This window comes from Myotis lucifugus, unplaced genomic scaffold (genome assembly GCF_000147115.1).
Source record: "Myotis lucifugus unplaced genomic scaffold, Myoluc2.0 scaffold_16, whole genome shotgun sequence".
Classification (NCBI taxonomy): Eukaryota; Metazoa; Chordata; class Mammalia; order Chiroptera; family Vespertilionidae; genus Myotis; species Myotis lucifugus.
In genome coordinates, this window is record NW_005871064.1 from 13439684 (window position 1) to 13458347 (window position 18664).

Genomic DNA, 18664 nt, shown 5'->3' on the forward strand with positions numbered 1-18664 from the left:
CTGGTAGAGGGGTCAGGGGAAACTGCCCCAAGGAGGTGACGTTTGAACACCAGGTACCTCACAGAGCCATTTCACTTAATGTCGAAAATCCTGCAAGGTGGCTCTCCCCTTGGACAAAGCAGAAAAGGGGCTCAGATTGGGGAAAACTTACCCAAAGTCACACAGCGAGCTGGCAGCAAAGCCAGGAGGATGTGAAGGGCCCCGCCTCGCCGGGGTTCCTGGAGGCGAGGCAGGTGGCCAGCCACCCGCACAATGCTTCCCGCAACTCCAGGGCGTGGGGCGGGGCAGGGGTGGAGCCCGAGGTCTGACCCCGCCCACACGCTATAAGTGCAAGGGCGGCCCTGGGCGTGGGGACTGGGCGTGGGGACTGGGCGGAGGTGGGGTCTTTGGAGGGGGGGCAGTTGGAGCCCGCCCTGTGCTCGTGGAAGGGGAGGAGCCGGGATCTCTCCCGGTCCTAGAGGAGGCGGAAGTGCCAAGCGAGTGCGGGACCAAGGACGCTTAGCCGCTGACCCTGTGCACTCAGATAGAGGCGGCAACTCCGGGTCCCGGAGGTCCAGTGGGCAGCTCCAGAGGTAGGGCCCAACCCGGGCCTGCGAAGAGGTACCCCGCGCCGCCTTGCCCCGCCCATCCGTCCTGCCATTCGAACCTCATTCCTTCCTGTTCTCGGGCCTGAGTCGGTCTCTAGCCAGAAGGGAACTCTCGAGGGCTGAGGAACTCAACTTCGTCCTTGTTTCCGGCCCAGCGGGGGTGGGGGGGCCCTGGACATCCAGAATTTGGGATCAGGAGATAATGAGATGCAAAAACCTTTCGGGGGAGGCCGGCCCAGCGTCATCCCAGGCCGACTGACCTTGGGAGGTAACCCACCCATTCTGGTACTAAGTAGTCTCAGTGGCAAAGCAGGGGTGACCTTGCCCGGCCGGCCCTGAGGCTGGCCAGGTGGGGAGGGTAGCTGTGAAGGCGGCTGGGAACCTGGGGTTGGGCTTTTCCCTTTCCCTTATCCTCCTGCTCCCTCTGTTCCTAGATAGAGAACCCTGCCCCTACCTCGCCCCAAATCTGGGAGCCCCAAAAGCTGAAAGCTCCCACCCAGGGCAGCTTGCTCCAGCTTCCCCGTGGTGGAGTTGTGTATTGGCTTGGGAGACCTGTGCGTGTTCCCAGAGCGGTCTCAGGCTTGGGCACCCTGTGAGGCCTGCCTGGAGCCCACCTGCTCAGTTTGCAAACAGTGGGGTCAGCATATCATGCAGGGCCTTGAATGCTGAGTTAAGAAGTCTAAACTCTCACCTGTGAGCAGGGACAGTGCATTGGAGTCTGACCCGTAGTGTCGTCGGGACCAGCCTGGGTGAATGGGGCTGTCACGACGCCAGGAAAGATGCTGGTGCTGATAGGTGACATGTATGGGCATTTATTGCCTGCTAGTACTTTACTTGAATTATGTCGTTAATTGCTCTTGCATCCCTTATGTTATCCCCATTCCAGAGGCTGAAACAGGCTTGGAGAGGTGAAGAGACTTGCCCAAGGTCACAGCTAGTGTCGGGGAGGGGATTGGAACCCAGACAGTTTGGTGCCTTCCCCACAGTGTCCTGTTGCCATCTAGGATCTAGGCATCTGGTGATAAAGCCTTGACCTAGTTCAGCAGGAGGAGAAAGGAGGGACCAGATGAGCAGAAAATTGGGGAATGGGATTCAGAGGTTTTTTGGGGGTACCCATGAGTCCTGAGAGAAATTCAGCTGACCTGGGTTGGGGGGGGTGAAGTATTTAATTTTAGACTTTAGTTCGGGGTGAAGGGTGACATAGCGGAGCCAAGCAGAGCTTCCCTCCATCTGGGAAAGACTCAAGGCTGGGTCCTGGGGAGAGGGATGCCTTCAGGGATGGGTGCAGGTGGGGGAAGGCAGCCAGAGCCTGGCTCACAGGAATCCCTCCAAATGCTGAGCAGGCAGATGTGGGGGCCTCCACTCGTGGGTGGGAGAACAGACAGGAATGAATTCGAGGCTGAGAAGGGTTTGAGAAATTGAGGCCTTGTTTCATCGAAGGGGAAATTGAGGCCAGCAAAGTTCTTGCCTAAGGACATTGCGTGGGTGGATCACCCAGGACAATCCCCTGGGTGACATCTCTGCTGTCCAGCTCTTCCTACTACCTTCAGTGGCTCTCAACCACGGCCAGTTTTGATAATGTTTAGAGACAATTTGATTGTCTCAACTGGAGGAGGTGCTACTATTGGTATCTAGTGGGTAGAGACCAGGGATGCTGCTAACCATCCTCCAGTTCCCCCACAGCAAAGAATTATCCAGATTCAATTATCAATGATTCCAAAGGTGAGAAACCCTGTACTTGGTCCAGCTTGCGTTTCACCCCTCCCCCAGCCTCAAGCTCCTTTGCCCTCAGCAGGGCAGATAGCTCAGGCCTGGGCCTCCAGCTGGGCAGACTTTTGCCCCCAGCCAGGGTCTGCCCCTCCCATGGTTGTTCCTTTATTTCTGGTGGCTTCTAGCGTCCTCTCTGCTTTTCCTGGGCACAGTGGTCTAGCGTCCTGCCCACCACATGTCTGCCTTGTCAGTTTGTCTGTCTCCCCAGACCTATGTTCACAGAGTTTGGTGTTAGGTGGGGAGACACCAAAGTGGAAATTTTCACATTGTTGCGTTGTTGATAAAATATTTATTACACTTGAGTGGCATGCTCAGGGTCCAAAGATCTTCATTTTATCTCAGTTTTCACTTTAGCAATTGAAATTGTACCTTATGTCTGTGAAGCTCCACACTGCTCACAAGCTCCCAGGTGACGCTGGTGCTGCTGGGGATGGAGCACACTTTGAGTGGCAAGGTATTACAGGGCTGCGCAGAAGGGGGCTGTGGGCCGGGCTGCTCTCTCCGCAGACAACTGTGGGCCGAGGAGTGGAAGGAACCATGGCATGGAGTCAGGAAACCAGGATATGAGTCATCACTCCTTCGCCCCATCTATGGCCTCTTAGCTTAATAGAGTTTGGATAAATCACTTAACTTCTTTGAGGGCTGGTCTTGCATGGCAGGCGGTCCTCCAGGAATTCTGATTCAGGGTCTGAGAGAGGGAAGTGCCCTGTGGAAGCCGATGGCCTGTGTCCTGGCAGCCAGAGGGCAGTGGGCCACTGGCCTGGCCAGCGGGGAGGGCAATGAGCTGAAGTTGGCAGGCGGGCACCATGCCAGCGTGGAGGCGGCTCTCATTGTGGCTCTGGTTTTTCTCTTTGGTGGCCACGACCTCCTGCTTCTAGCTCACCGAGCTGTGCCTGGTGTGGGAAAGCTGGAGGGACAGGTCTGGCCGGGGGAAGGAGGAGAGCTTTGGTGCCACGGGCCAGTCCTGGGCCTGAATAGTGGCCTGAGGACTGGGGGGTCGGGCCTGAGAACGATGGCCTAGAGACACCGGGGTCAGCTGTGGGCCGTGGATGGACTTCTCATCCTCCTAAGGAAACTGGGAAGGACTTGTAGTTGGAGCCTTAATCTGGGAGCTCCCTCCACCCACAGCTATAAGGAGATGAACCCAGGAAGAGAGCTGGGCAGAGCCTTAGGCACCTGCGGCGCTCCCACCCCTGGTACCTCACAAATCAGCCACGATGGACCAGCAAGGCCCCTTCCAATTCCTAGGACCAGGAGGCAGCAAGACAGCGGAACCCATTTCTCAGGTGGAAAAATTGAGACTCCTGTGTCCTTATTTACTGGGAGGATATCAGCCTTTAGGGCTGTTGCCTGTTACCCACAGGGGCCAGGGCCTGAAATGTCATGAGGCCGCCCCCCATTGACCCCAGGGAGGGGTGCCTGCCTCCTCCTATTCCCACAGTTGGGCCACCTAGGGTTCTGGGGCTCAATCTCCGCTCCTCTCCTTCCTAGTTGTGAGATCCCGGGCAAGTCACTCCGCCTCTCTGAGCCTCAGCTGGCTTGTCTGTAAACAGGAATAATGACACCCACTCGGCCAAGCTTGTAGTTGTTGTGAAGAGGAAATGCGCCCTGTCGCTGAGCACTGTGGTCATTATCATTACTCATGGCATTTAGAGGCTCAGAGAACCCCAGGTCGCCTTACCCTGCGCCCTCATTTCACAGATGTGGGCATCGGCACCTGGAGAAGGGAGGCGGCTGTCCAGGAGCCTCATGGCTGCTCAGTAGGTGAGCCAGAGCTAGAACCCACGTCTACTGGCAACCCTCCCAGCCTGTGACTTCAAAGGCGCTCCGAGGGCGACACACTGTAAGCCAGGGCACCCGGAGTGGGGGTGGGGGGGGGGAGGTCAGGATGCAAAGTCTCCCCACGGAGGGGCCAGGACCAGGCCTTGGTCCCAGCACTGCCTCCCTTTGCCAGCCCCAGCCATGAACTACGTGGGCCAGCTGGCGGGGACCGTGTTTGGGACGGTGAAGGAGCTGTACCAGGGCCTGAACCCGGCCACACTGAGTGGTTGCATCGATGTGCTGGTGGTGGAGCAGGTGGACGGCTCCTTCCAGTGCTCGCCCTTCCACGTGCGCTTCGGCAAGCTGGGCGTCCTGCGGTCCCGGGAGAAGGTGGTGAGTGCTGGCCGCTGCCGAGGGCCACGGCCGGGTGGGCTTTGGGCTTTGAGGCCGGGGCGCCACCGCAGTCCCAGGAGAGCACCCAGGCCTCCCTGAGGTGGGGAGCTGTCCTCCGAACAGGCTTCCTGCCTTCTGTATTTCCTTTGATGGTTTTAGGTTAGTTTGGGGCTTTGGTCCAAGGGGTTCCTGTTTTCCCCTAAAAGCAGCGTAGTGGAGCCATCAGACCTGAAGCTGAGTAACCCTTCAGCGTACTCAGACCTGACCCGTGTGTTCTTGTAAGGGGCTTCCCCTGTGCAAGTGGTGTCTTCTGCCTGGTGATTCGATAGGAGGTGATAACACCATTCCCTGGCCAGGCCTGGGGGTGACCCTCAGAGGTTCGTTCCTCTCCCTTAGGAAACCTGCACTGTTGTCACTGGGCTCTGGTGTGTGAAAGGGGGTGTGGTGGGCCCAGACCCCTTCACACGACTATGAACTGTCCAGTCACAGCGTAACCTTGTGGGAGATAGAATAGTGCCTTGTGGTTAAGAACTAGACTCTGGGTTCACAGCCTCCTTTGGCTACTTCCCAGAGAATTACTTAGCCCCTCCCAGCCTCAGTTTCCTCATCTGTAAAGTGGGAATAATGACTGGAGCGGCTGCAAGGGGAGGCTGTGAAGATGAAACAAGATCGTCTAGATAAAACGTGATGCTAAGTGCCTAGGAAGCGGTCATTCTTACCATTGTTGGTCGAGCACTGCCCTGGGGCTGGGGACTCAACAGTGACAAGATGAATCATGTCTTTGTTCTCATGGGCTGTGGGAGAGAGAGGAACACAGAAACCAAAGCATAAACAAGGATACGGAGACCATGATACATGCATCAAAGCCTCGAGAAGGGAGAAGTGTGTTGGGGGAGGGGCACGGAGGCTCAGCCAGCCTCTCCGAGGAGGCAGCGACCCTCAGAGAGGGGAGCAGCCCGGGACACTAAGGGCTGGGGAGACAGTTCCAGCAAATGCAGGGCTGGGGGAGGGGAGGCAGCAGGGAGCCCATCACCGGGACCTGGGAGGCCAGTGCCCCAGTGGACTGGAGTGTGGGAGTGAGGGCAGCCGGCGGGGATCATGCGCCCCATGTTCCATCATGCCCTGATACAGGTGGACATCGAGATCAATGGGGAGCCCGTGGACTTGCACATGAAGCTGGGGGACAGCGGGGAGGCCTTCTTTGTCCAGGAGCTGGAGAGTGATGAGGTAAGTACCTCTGTCCTTGACAGCACCTGCCCCTGCCCTGCACTAGTGCCCCCTCTAGGCGGGGCCTTGGGGTTTGTCACTGTCAGCAGGGGTCCGATGCAGGGGATGGATGGGTTAGTGCTGGCACTCATGATCTGCTACTGGAGCCTGGGTAGGATTTGGGGGAGGGGGAGGGGACGAGGGCTGACTTACTCGCCAGGGAAAGTTGGGGAAGGTTTCTCAGAAGAGGACACTTGAGCTGGTCCCTGAAGGGAGAAAAGGAGGGAGCTGAGGCGTGGCTGGGGCTGAGGAGCATGAGATGGCTTGTTCTGGATCTGGGGCCGGCTCAGTGCAGCTGGAACATGGAAGTGCGAGGGGGGAGGAAGAAGAGAGGGGTGTTTGCAGAGGGAGGCAGGCCCAGCACGAGCCAGCAGAGGTGTTTAAATAGTTTGAGCTTGACAAACTTTAACTGAGCCCTGTGCCAGACACTGCAGCGAACTCAGGTGAGGGGTGACCCCTACTTCAAAGGAGGTTCCCAGACAAGCCTGGGAGACAGACACATAAATAGTGGCTGATGAAACCCTTTAGTCATTACAGTGAAGGGGGTTGGAACCGCGGCTGAGAATAGTCAGGGCAAACTTCCTGGAGGAGGTGACGCCTGGCTAAGTCTTAAAAGGGAAGTAGGTGTTTACTGGGGTAGGTGTGGGCAGAGACGATGAGAGGCTGATGCCCAGGTCTGTCCACACAGTGTGGTCCACACCCTGGGCTGCCAGGGATGCAGGCAGCCCCTGGGGTTAGGGCTGCTTTACCTCTGAGGGAGCTCCGAGGCCAGCAGCAGTTACAAGGCCAGGCTGCTGCCACCTCTGTCCAGCCTCCATGCCTGTTTTCCTGACCCCAAATGAGCTCACTGCAGGGCCTGAGACACTGGCAGGGCTCAGGATGCCCGGTGACCAGAGCAGTCCCCCTGAGCTGTAGCCCCTGATCTTCTCCGCAGGAACACGTGCCTCCCCGCCTGTGCACGTCACCCTTACCTTGGGGAGGCCTGTCTGGGTTCCCCTCGGACTCCCAGCTGGGTACAGCCAGCGAATCCGAGCCCATCATCATGGGTGTGGCCTCCACGGGAAGGAAGAAGAGGCTTCGTAGGAGGAAACCCAGGTGGAAGGAGGACACGGTGGCGGACGATTCTAGTTCTGAGGAGCTGGAGGCAGGTGCTGAGAGTGAGCTGTCCCTGCTGGAGAAGCCGAGGCTGGAGACCACAGGATGTGTGGAGACCAGGTGGGGGCCAAGGGTGTGAGGATGCCAACCTGGGTTCAAGCACTGTTTCCTCTGCTGGTGCTGTGTGACCCCAGGCGAGGGCCTTGACCTCTCTGGGCTTTAGTTGCTTCAGCTCCCCAAGCCCCTGACATCCAGGCTCCCATGCCCTCTGCTGTCAGTGACCATTTATTTCCCTGTGGCCCCTCAGCAATATCCAGGTGGAAGAGGAGTCCTCGTCACAGCCTACAGACATCTACCCCTACTCCGATGGCGAGTGGCCCTCCCAGACCAGGTGAGAATCCAGGTGGGCCGCAGAGGGGGGGACTCAACACCAAGGTGGTTTCCATTTACATTTTTCTAATAAATAATGACTTACAATACATTTAATGTGTTTACCAGCCACTTGTATAGCTCCTTTGTAAAGTGTTTAAGTTGTTTGTCCATTTAAAAAAATTGTGGTAACATGCACATAACATAAAATTTACCATTTTGGTCATAGTAAAGTGCACAATTCAATGGCATCTAATAAATTCGTGATGTTGTGCCACCATCGAAGACAATCCCTATCTAGTTCCAGAATTTTTTCATCACTTCAAATGGGAATCCTATACCCATTAAGCAGTCACAAACTTGCCTCCCCCCTTTTTTTTACTGGACTGCCTTCTTATTACTGATTTGTTGGGAGTTCTTTATATATTAATATATCCTTTATATATTCTGGGGATGCAACACAAGCATAAATATGTTTTGCAAATATTTTCCCCAGGCTGGGGGGTGGGGGGTGGCAGGCTGGTGTGGGCGTCTCTGAATTCTTGTTTCCTGCAGCCTTTCGTCAGAAGGGCTAACATCCCCTAAGAGTGACTCGGAGCTGGAGGTGAAGACCCCGGAGCCCAGCCCCCTGAGAGCTGAGTCGCACATGCAGTGGGCCTGGGGGAGGCTGCCTAAGGTGAGTTTCTCTGTGCCATTCCCCACCCCTGCCTTTCGGGGCTCCATGGCCCCTGAGGATGAGGACTGGAGTGACTAAGACTGGGCCCACCTTCCCAAGGTTTTGTGGGGTGTGGGAGGCAGCCCCTGCATCGGCCCTGCCCACATCCTTCCCATTTGTTTGACTGAAGGTGGCCAAAGCTGAGAGGCCCATGTCCTCGATGGTCCCCGATGGCAGCACTGGGGCAGCCTCAGCTCAGGGAGAGCCCAGCACCCCTGACCTTCGGCCTGACACGGAGGTGCCCACTCTGATGGGTCCCCCTATCCCTGCCCCGGAGAGAGAAAAAACCAAGACTCAGAGATCTGGGGATGCGGGTCTCTCTCCTGCCTCAAAATCATGGAGCTGGGCCGCTCTGGAGGGTCCGGCTCCCACTGGGCCGCCAGAGGGGTTCTCCAGGAGGAAAGGTGAGTGATGGTTGGACACCCCCCAGTGCTTCCCTGGCCTCTCGTTACCTCCGGGGTGGACTCTGGGACATCAGGCATGTTTTGAGCACCTACTGTGTGCCTGGCATTGTGTTTGACACCAGCCCTCATGGGGGACAGACAATGCATACAAAAGCCAGGAAGAATGTTACAGGGATGATGTGGAATGTTACCGTTCCCTGGGTGGGACGGGGCTATCTAGATCATGTGGTCAGGAAGGCCTCTGCAAGTGGGTGATGTTTGAGCTGAGACGTGAACAATGAAGACCTAGGCAAGTGAGGATCAGGGGAAGAGAGTTCTAGGCAGAGGGAATAGCATGTTTCAAGGCCATGAGATAGGAGAGAGGTTTCATGTTTAGGAACGGAGGCAGCTGGTGTGTCTTGAGCGAGGCCGGGGAGAGGGTTGGCAGAGGAGGCCGGGAGATGAGCGGGGCTGGACATTCTCGGCTCATCAGCTGGGATTATTCTGAGTGCACGGGAAGGCACCGGGTAGTCACTGGATACACGTGGCTATTCAAAGTTACAACTAAGTAACATTTTAAACATTCCATTTCTCCAGCACACCACATTTTAAGTGTGCTGATGGTCACCTATGGCTGTTGGCTACTGGACTGGACTTGCTGACATAGGACATTTCTAGCATCGTAGAAAGTCTCCCGGACAGTGCTGCTTTAGGTGCTCCAAGACAAGGGGGCCTCATACTGCTCACACGACTGAGTACGTGCTAGGTCTACAGCAAATGTCATCTCCTCCGCCCTCAGGCTCCCTGAAGAGAAGCCAGCACCTGGGCCCCAGCGACATCTACCTGGATGACTTGTCCTCTCTGGACTCTGAGAATGCAGCCCTTTACTTCCCCAAGAGGTGCCTGGGTTCTGGGTGCTAGTGGCTTGGGATCAGGACTGGTGGGGCCAGGGGTTGGCTGTCAGGGGCTTGAGAGGGGTGAGGCCCTCCTCCCAGCCTCCTTGTATTCATGTCACTGCTGACCCCTTTCCCCACAGTGACTGTGGGCTGGGGCCCAGGAGGTGGAGTGAACCCGGTAGCCAGAAGCCAATGGGGGACCCCAACCCTGAACAGGAACCAGAACCCACTCCGGACACGGTGGACACGATAGTGCTGTCTCTCTGTGGAGGACTGGCTGACAGCCGGGACATTTCCCTGGGTATGTCCGACCATGAGCCTTTCTAAGGATTGGCCCTGAGCCTGGGGGCTGGGGAGAGCAGGGAGGACCCCAGAGGGTGGGGCAGCTGAGGGGTGAGGCTGGGCCAGGCTCCCTGCGTTCTCTGCCCTGTGGAGCCCACATTCAGCCAGCAAGGATGGGGCATTCCCAAGGCCCCCTGAAACCAAGGCTGGATGCTTAGCTGTGGCTTATCCTGTGAGTCCAGGATGGCCGGTGCCTGGGGTGGGAAGAGCAGGTGCAAAACCACAGGAAGGGAGGAGCCCTGTGGGAGGCCTGAGTGGTGGAGTGCGGAGGGACCCGGAGAGACTAGGGCAGTGGGTCATGCGGGATGTATCCGCCTCTCCCCTCACTCTCTGCCTCTGTGCCCAGAGAAGTTCAACAAGCACATAGTCTCCTACCAGGACCTCGTCCAAAACCCTGGCCTCTTGGACGACCCAAACCTGGTGGTGAAAATCAATGAGAAGTAAGTACCAGGGCTGGGCTGCTGGCTGCCACAGGAGTCACCCTGCCTCCTTCATGGCCCTGCAGCTCCTACACCCTGTTCTGTCCCTCCAGGCACTATAACTGGGCTGTAGCTGCCCCCATGGTCCTCTCCCTCCAAGCCTTTCAGAAGAACTTGCCCAAGGTAATGGTTAGAGCACCACTGGGCCTCCTGGGGAAAGTGGCCATGGCCTCAGGGCAGGGGGCCTTTAGCCAGGAAGTGGAGGGTGGGCAGAGATGGGCCTGGGGCTGACGGATGGCAAGACCCACTCTGGGAGAGGAGACCCCTGAAGCCTCCTCCCTTCTGTGTGGACAGAGCCACCCCCTTCCCTGGTTTCCTGGCGTAGCTGAATCCCACCGGATTTGGACTGTACTTCAGAGGCGCTCAGGACAAACCAGAGGGGGATAAACATTGGGCAGGGACATGCCTTCAGCAGGAAGTTTTCAGATCTGGGAGATGGAGGTCCCACTCCTCACCTGACCCTGAGAACCTCTGAGGCTGGGCTGCAGGTGTTTGCCCGCTCTATCAGCACACATTTGTTATGTACCTACTATGTGCCAGGGACAGTCATGCCCTCAAAGAAAGACAGTTAAAGACTCAGCCAGGTGAACGTAAAATTGAACTGTGAGTATTGGGAAGGAGAGGTCTGGGTTGCTTTGAGAGCCTCAACGGGGAAGTTTGCTGAGCAAGTGCCTGCTGGGCAGAGATGGGAAAGATGAGTAAGCCTTGGCAGGAACAGCATGTACGGATGCTCAGAGGTGGGAAGGAACCCAGCCTCTTTAGTCCCTCCTTGAGCCTCCACCCTGTCCTGCCCTGCACCTGCCCCTTCTGCCCTCCTGGAAGTGGTCCAGGGCCCTGCCCTGGTCTATTGTTCTCCATTTGATTAGAGTTGCCCAAAGAACATCACTAACCAGACGTAGACAGCTGGTGCCTCCCTTTGGTGATGCTGAGCTCCATCCTCTGGCTGGCTCTGGCTCTGAGCTAGTACCACAGCCTGTGAGAAGGAGGAGGGCCACTCTCCTGCTGGACTGTCCTCACCTGGACATACCCACCATTGAGGTCCCTGGGAGACTGCCTCAGCCTGTTCCCAGCTCAAGTGGGCACCCTGGCCGACCCACGCCAAGCCCATGTCCTCCTGGCGTGGGTGCACCATTCTGTGTTTGTAGGAAGCACAGATCTAATCAGTATTTTCCACAAGCTCATGTTACCCCCACCGGACAGGAATGGTAACATACAGAGGGCGCATTTATGGGATAGAATCACTGACCTTACGAGTTGCCTGTGTTGGTCTTGGAGGTTGCGGGGAGGACTGGCCCTAGACTGTCCTTCCTGCTGTCACTTGGTGGCTTCATGCAGGGAGTACCAGATCTTGAGAAACTCCCACAGCACTGCCTTCAGCTACTCTGGAGAAACTGACCCACAAGCTTTAGAAGCCAGGCCGAGGCTGGGCTAGAGGTAGGGGTCAGGGCTGGGATGGAGTGGCCCTTGTCTCCTGTGCTTATTACACGAAACCCAGGACGGTGGTGGGTATGCTTCCTCGGCCTCCAGTGTTGGCAGCACCTTGCTTGAAGGTCAGCCCCAGGCCCCGGGCTTATGGTGGCCCCAAGGGCAGTCTCAGGTGGATTTGTGTGATGCCGGGGGAAATGCCATGGCCTTTATCTGCCCACAGAGCACCGTGGACAAGCTGGAGAAGGAGAAAATGCCCAGGAAGGGTGGGCGGTGGTGGTTTTCCTGGCGACGCAGGGACTTCCCGGCCGAGGAGGTGGGTGGTCACGGTCCCAGGGTGGGGTCAGCCCAGGCAGGAGCTCACTGTTCACTGGATGGATGTTCTTCCCATAGAGGAGTGCCCCGAGGGAGAAGACCACAGCCAGGGAGGCACGGGGGTGAGTTGCTGTCTTGGCTGGGGTTGGGGAGGATTGCTGTTGGAGGGTCCGAGTGGTGCAGGCACCCCTCCCCCAGCCAGGGTTCTCTGTCACTCCCTAATCACTCCTACACTCTTTCTTTCTCCTGAGAAATGCCCCCATTTCCCAGATGGGAAAACTGAGACTTAGAGATATACCAAAGGTCCTACAGCCGAGAAATGCAGAGCTGGAATGGGTGCCTAGACTCCTGGCCCAGACAAGGGGTTACTGTATTAAGGAGGGCAGGGCCTCTCCTCTCCGCCAGGGGCATGCTGATCTTGCTTCCTTTTTTTGCCTCTGATCTGAGCCAGAATGCCCAAGGTTCAGGGTGGGGTTGGGGGAGGGGGCAGAGGGTGGCCAAGGTGAATCAACTGAAGCCAAAGCAGGTAAGGTTGGGCGTAAACCCTAAAACACATTTCTGCGTTTTCAGGTAACTATCTCCAGGCAGGTCTGGCCTCCTGGCTGTGGAGAGGCACTGAGGGCTGAGCGCCCGGGCCCTGGCTCCGGCTCTGCCACCACCTTTCTGGGTCTAGCCTGCCGGCCCACAACCTTAGTCTGCTCCCACCCCCAAAATGGGTGGCACCTAGAGGGAGGAGTTTCTGGTCCCCTGGGTAGTCTCTGGAGGGGCAGGGACAGGCCCAGGCTCCTTGTGGCCCGGGTGGTGGGGTGTCTGCTGGGAGTGCAGTGCCTTCGGCTGGCGGAGGTGCCTGAGAGCTGCGCTGCCCACAGGGAGAAGACTGATGTCCTGAGTAGCGAGGATGACGCCCCTGAGAGCCCTGTCATCCTTGAGGCTCCCTCCCTGCCGACCTTGCCTCCAGCCTACTCTCCTGCCTACAAGAAGTCCCTCCGCCTCTCCTCTGATCAGATCGTAAGTGTGTCCATGTGGGATGGTGGGGGTGGTGATAACTCTGTCACAGAGCCCCACAGTCACTAAAGCCCAGAATCCAAGCCTTTGGCAGCCGAACAGCCTCTGCTTGAATACCTCCAGGGGCAGGGGGCTCACTTCTTTACTTGCCAGTCCATTTCTCTGTCAAATGCCCTCACTGGAGAAGCCCTCGCTAGGCCTACAATATCAACCTGCAGTGGGTGGGCTGGCTTCGCTCTAGCCCTTGGAAGCAAATGTTGATGACAGCCCTTCAGATTGGCCCTGGATTCGCGTCTTTGAGCTCAGTAACGGGTGGCTCCTGAAGTAAGGAAGTTTTCTCTCTGAGTATGACTCCATGGCCAGGGAGGTGCCCGGGGGCCTGGCTGGTCTGGTACAGAGCAGCTGCCACCTGTGTGGTACCAGGACTCACGCTGGCTGTGGCTGAGCTGCCCTGATCCTTCTCTGTGGATCAAGGAAAGGGCTAGGGTCTCTCTCTGGGGATGTCACAGGTATCCTAGCCCCAGGCAGGGACTGCCTGTGATGATCCCCAAAGGGCCTTCCTATACATGAGGTGTCTCCCTGTCAAGGGCAATGCCAGCCTTGGGGCTGACCTGAGAAACTTGAGTGGGAGCCTTGGGCCAGGCTTTGTCCTCGAGCTTCACCCCAAAGGAACACAGAGGGAGGTTAGGGCTCCTGTGCCCGGCACTGCTCACTGCTCGGGCCCCACCAGCACTCCCTCACTGCCTCTTCGGGGCCACCCTCTGCCCACGTGGCTCTCTCTGATGGATTCAGACAGGTTCTCTGAGCTGGGAAGGAGAGGGGAAGGAGAGGCCTGGGGATTGAAGGCCACAGTTTGGGGTGGCAAGGGGTGGACAGTGCCTGGCTGTGGCTGATGACAGCTCCCCACCTTTGCCCGGCCTCAGCGGCAGTTGAACCTGCAAGAAGGTGCCAACGATGTGGTCTTCAGCGTGACGACCCAGTACCAGGGTACCTGCCGCTGCAGGGCCACCATCTACCTGTGGAAGTGGGACGACAAGGTGGTCATCTCGGACATCGATGGTACCATCACCAAGTGAGGCCTGGTTGGTGGGGGAAAGGGAGGGCCTGGAAATGTGCCTCCCTCTGTGCTGGGGGGCAGGGGCCAGGGAGAGAGGCCCCCCCAGTGCACCATCTTGGGGCTGGGAGCTGGGCCCCATGCATGGAACATGAGGGCCACACGAGGCTGCCTTGGAGTGACCCCTCCTCTGGGATCTAGGTCGGACGCTCTGGGCCACATTCTGCCCCAGCTGGGGAAAGACTGGACGCACCAGGGCATCACGAGTCTCTACCACAAAATCCACCTGTGAGTGTTGGGGCTGGGGCTGGGGCAGGGCCCCGGGGAGGGAGGGACAGGACAGTTTAGGCCACTATAGCCTCGGCCCTGGGGAGCCAGGCTTGGGGACCGGCATGGCCTAGAGAGGAAGAAGCTGGCCGTGTCGCTGGAGTGCTGAGACCCGCCCACCAGTCCTCCTGAGGAAGACTCCTCCCCTGGGGTCTGGGGTCTGGGTCTAACTGCTGGACTTCATGCTCCAGAGGAAGTCTGCGGACTTGCTCACACCCTTGTCCATCTCGGTCCACCTGGGCCTTGGGACTCTGTCCATGCTCCCTCTCCCGAAGCTGCCTCTCGGTCTGCCCAGCTGCTCTCTTGGACCGCTCCCTGCAAAGGCCTCTGGGTTTAGAGGCTTGAGCTGAGCTGGCTGAAGCCAAGAGGGCAGGATGGGTGGTGCCACTTGTCCCTGTGCCCGCCAGGCCCCCTGGTCCCTGATGGCTCTGTGTCACCTGTCTCCACCCCCAGCAACGGGTACAAGTTCCTGTACTGTTCAGCGCGGGCCATTGGCATGGCTGACCTCCACCAAGGGGTACCTACAGTGGGTGAGCAACCGGGGCTGCGCCCTCCCTAAGGGCCCCATCCTGCTTTCTCCCAGCAGCTTTTTTTCCCCCCTGCACAGGTAATCCCTTCCACGATACGAGCCCACAGCCCTGGGGGGGGGGGGGGTGCGGGCCCACTGCCAGCCCAGGGCCAGTGTCACCTGACCCTGCCGTCCTCCGATTGCTACCCCTCCCCGGCTGCCTTCCCTGCCCTGGCCCCGGCTCCCCAGGGAGGTGATTGAGAAGAAGCCAGAGGTGTTCAAGATCGCCTGCCTGAGCGACATCCAGCAGTTGTTTCTGCCCCACGGACAACCCTTCTACGCCGCCTTTGGGAACAGACCCAATGTGAGTGTCTCCTCCCCGAGGGCTGAGGCACCTCTCCCCACCCCGCAGCCCACCAGCCCCTCCTTGTCTCCCACAGGATGTCACTGCCTACCGGCAGGTGGGCCTACCTGAATCTCGGATCTTCACAGTCAACCCCCGGGGAGAGCTCATCCAGGAGCCCATGAAGAACCACAAATCCACGTGAGGCCAAACCCTGCCCTGTGTCCCCAGGCCCTGCCATGTCCCCACACCCCAGCCTCTGCCTGGGCCCCAATTCCAGCTCTGCAGAGGGGCCTCTGGGGTGCAGGTGGCCTGATGTGACAGGGGCTGTGGCCTGGCGGCAGCTCAGACCCTCAGTGCCAGCCCTGTTTTGCTCACAGGTACAAGCGGCTCAGCGAGGTGGTTGAGCTCCTCTTCCCGCCCTTGGACCGTGGCCCCAGCACAGACCTGGCCAACCCTGAATACAGCAGCTTCTGCTACTGGCGGGAGCCACTGACCACTGTGGACCTTGACACCCTGGCCTGACACCCCTTCCTCCCTGGCCTGGCCCAGAACTGACTGGGAATCGCAGGACATCGGGCGTTGGAAGCTGGGTGCCACAGGACCAACCGGACGTGGAGGAGGGGAGATGAGGGCTGGTTGGCAACCTCTCTCCTCCCTATCCTGTCTCTTGCCTCTGCCAGCGGAGCTGCAGGGGGTGGGGCAGCTGTTCCCGGCCTCAGCTGGTCTGTGGCAATTAAATGACTGTCACCTGGGCTCTTGCCGCGTTCTCTGAGCCCTTGAGGTCTCTGTCCCCATCACTCTGAGACTTTGCCTCAACTCCTGATGGGACAGAGAGAAGAGGGAGGCCCCACTGAGACTTGAGAGCTGTAGGCGCAGGGAAGGTTGGCGGCAGCAGTGGGGCATAGATTAGCATCTGGGAGGAACACAATGTCCCCCCACCCTTTCAGGGAGCCTCTGAGGCCAGACCCTTACATAGCCCTGGCCTGTTCCCACAGCTCTGGGGCCAGACACCTCAGCATGTCCCCTGAGGATGCAGCCCCAAATCCTGCCAAGCAGGTGGGGTTGGCCTGCCGCCCTCCCCAAGTTCAGTGCCCACACAGCTGCAGAGCAAGCTCTTGCCCAAGGAGCTGTGGGAAGCAGGACTGACACCCACTGCAGTCATCCCTCCCACTGTCTTTGGGGAAGAAAGTACCTTTAGTTTAGAAAGGCTAAAAGCTTTAATCCAGGCCCACCCTCCCCCAACAGCACCAAGTAGAGGGCAGAATTCCAAATGTCGAGAAGCCGGAAGGCAGGGCTACTGGAACCTGCAAAACAGCACAGGAGGGCCCCTGCTGCTGTGGGGAAACGGAGGCCAGGCGCCTCAGCAGACAGGCATCAGGGTCTCCGGGAACTGTGCAGGCCAGATGAACGCTTGTATTTTCAGATTGTTCCTTGGTCATGTTCTACCTGAATTCCTCATGACTTCATGAACATCCAGGCGGGGCTGGGTTTGCAAGGATTCTGGAAACTAGGGCTGGAGCCCTCTCCCTCCAGCCATGGCCTTCTGCCCAGGGCTTGGCCTCATTCAGGCCATGACGTACATGAGAGTGGCCCTAAAGATTTCCCCACACACACGAAAAGGAGAGGACTATGTGGGGCCCAGAGTGCCTGAAAACATCTTTGGGGAAGAGAAGGAAGCGCATAAATTGCACGGGATCGCCAAACAGACCACCTGGGCCCAATCCTGTCCTCTGGGAAGTGACAGCTCCCTAAGCCCTCACCTGTGGGAGGGTCAAAAGGAATAAAGAGAACTCGTGCCTGAGTCTGTGCTTCCGTTCTGCCCGGAAGGACCTGTGGTGGTGGAAGCCTCTGGTCCTTGGTTCAGAAATAGCATCTGTGAAGCTGCCAGGTGTGAGGACGGTGCCAATGGGCAGCACCTTCCTGCAGATGACAGGGGAGAGAAGCTAAGGGGACAAAGGAACGAGGAGCCTCCATGGGCTCGGGCCTATTGCCCGTGGGCAAAGGGAGATGTGGACAGGCCACTGTCTGAGGATGGACCTGCAGTCTTTGCCCAGATGCCAACTCATGTCTGCAGAAGGGCAAGTAGCAAACTGGATTGTGAGGTCTCCTAGGTGCACCCTTGCCTGCAGGCATGTTGTACTCGCCTTGACCACTATCCTGAACTGTCCAGTTGGTGCGGCAGTGAGCACGGGTGTTGATGTCTGAGACAGTCATGTGGAGCTGGACCAAGACTGTTCCTTCAGTAGCCTCTAAAATGGCCTCTGCAATGGCCAAGGGAGGCTGGGAAGCATGGTCTGGGCGCCGGGGTGATGGCCCCAGGGTTGGTAGGATCTGGGTGTTGGGTCCCGTCCAGCCTGCCTAGTTGGCCCGCCCTGGCCGCCCCTGCTCAGCCAGCTGGGCTTGGCAGTCCAGCAGGTCATCCCGGAGGCGGGCGATGTCCTGCGCGTGCCGGGCCAGCGTGCGATTCAGCTGATCCACGTGGCCCCAGAGGCCCTCCCTGGGCCTGAGGGAATCAGTGGGCAAGCTGTTCAGGTCTGCAGCCAGCGGGCCCAGCTTCCCACACACACCCTCCACCTGGGCCACCCTCTGATCGAAATGGCCCACTGCCAGCTGGAGTTCCTGGGCTGTGTCCTGGCAGCGGCTCAGCCCGCCAGCCACATCGGCCACACCGGCCTTGAGTTGCTCCAGCTCCCCCCGCAGGCTCAGGACCTGCCTGTGGCCAGCGCGAAGCCGTGAGCCTTGGCTGCTGACCTGCTCCTGGATGGCGTGGACCTCGGCCTCCACCTTGCGTTCCCGCTCATCCAGGGAGGTGTTGGTGGCTAAGAAGGCATCGGAGTACTGGCTGACGGAGTCGCTGAGGCCCGTGAGTGACTTGCTCACGGAGTTCAGATTGACCTTGAGCAGGGTGATCTCGCCCTGGAGTGAGCTGCCCGTGGCTTCTGCCAGCTGCCCCTGGACCTCGGCCACAGTGCCATTGAGCTGCTGGAGTAAGGCTGTGTGGCTGGCCACCTGGCGGAGGAGGACCTCCATCTGGCTCTGCCAGGCCTTCACCTCTGCCACGAGGTTGTTCAGAACAGCTGAGGTGGTGCTGGGGGTACATGAGGTCTCCAGCGAAACCAGCCGTTGTTCCAGCACAGCGAGTTCTGTCTGCACCAGGGGCCCTGCCGGCCTGCCTGGCGGGGTGCTGTCACGGCTTAGCTCCCCAGCCAGTGTCAGCAGGCGCTCCTCCAGGCTGTGCACACGCTCTTCCAGCAGGGTCCTGAAACCGCCCCCGCCGCCTCCCCCCTCCTTCACCCCCTGACAGCAGCCCCTCCCTCCACTCTCTGTCCCGTTGAGGGTCTCCAGGCCCTCCAGAAATCCGTCCACACCCCCCTCGAGCATGGCAGCAGAGAGCCGGGTGAGCTCATCGCTGGTGCTGGGGCCATGGCCCCTTTGGACCTCGGTGACGGCCTGCAGGTTGCTCTCGAGGCTGTCCATGCGGGCGCTGACCAAGGCCAGCTGGCTGCAGCAGCTGCCCCTACCGGCCACGCTCAGGCCCTGCAGCCGGGTGCCCAGCTGTGAGAGCTCCCGGCGCAGGGCCAGCTCTCGGTCATCCAGGCTCTGGTGCATCCGCAGGCTGGCCGCCTGA

At 58.7% G+C, this 18664-nt stretch overlaps 2 protein-coding genes across 2 annotated transcripts in view; one reads left to right on the forward strand and one right to left on the reverse strand.

Moving 5' to 3' along the window:
* Positions 1–385: 385 nt before the first annotated feature.
* LPIN3 (lipin 3) lies at positions 386–16837 on the forward strand. The gene is given in 22 exon segments (XM_023750884.1): positions 386–600; positions 4059–4200; positions 4312–4511; positions 5643–5738; positions 6712–6992; positions 7180–7263; positions 7797–7917; positions 8087–8360; positions 9139–9238; positions 9376–9536; positions 9924–10017; positions 10110–10179; positions 11705–11797; positions 11875–11918; positions 12666–12804; positions 13725–13873; positions 14057–14143; positions 14636–14690; positions 14692–14789; positions 14940–15054; positions 15131–15234; positions 15414–16837. Coding segments are annotated over 20 exon segments (2502 nt in total). The 5' UTR covers positions 386–600; positions 4059–4200; positions 4312–4319; the 3' UTR covers positions 15559–16837.
* The window catches only part of EMILIN3 (elastin microfibril interfacer 3), a 6206-nt gene continuing 4359 nt past the window's right edge, over positions 16818–18664 (reverse strand). Inside the window, exon 5 of the mRNA XM_023750801.1 lies at positions 16818–18660. Within this exon, the coding sequence (XP_023606569.1) occupies positions 17395–18660 (1266 nt within the window). The 3' untranslated portion in view covers positions 16818–17394. The remainder of the gene's footprint in view (positions 18661–18664) is intronic.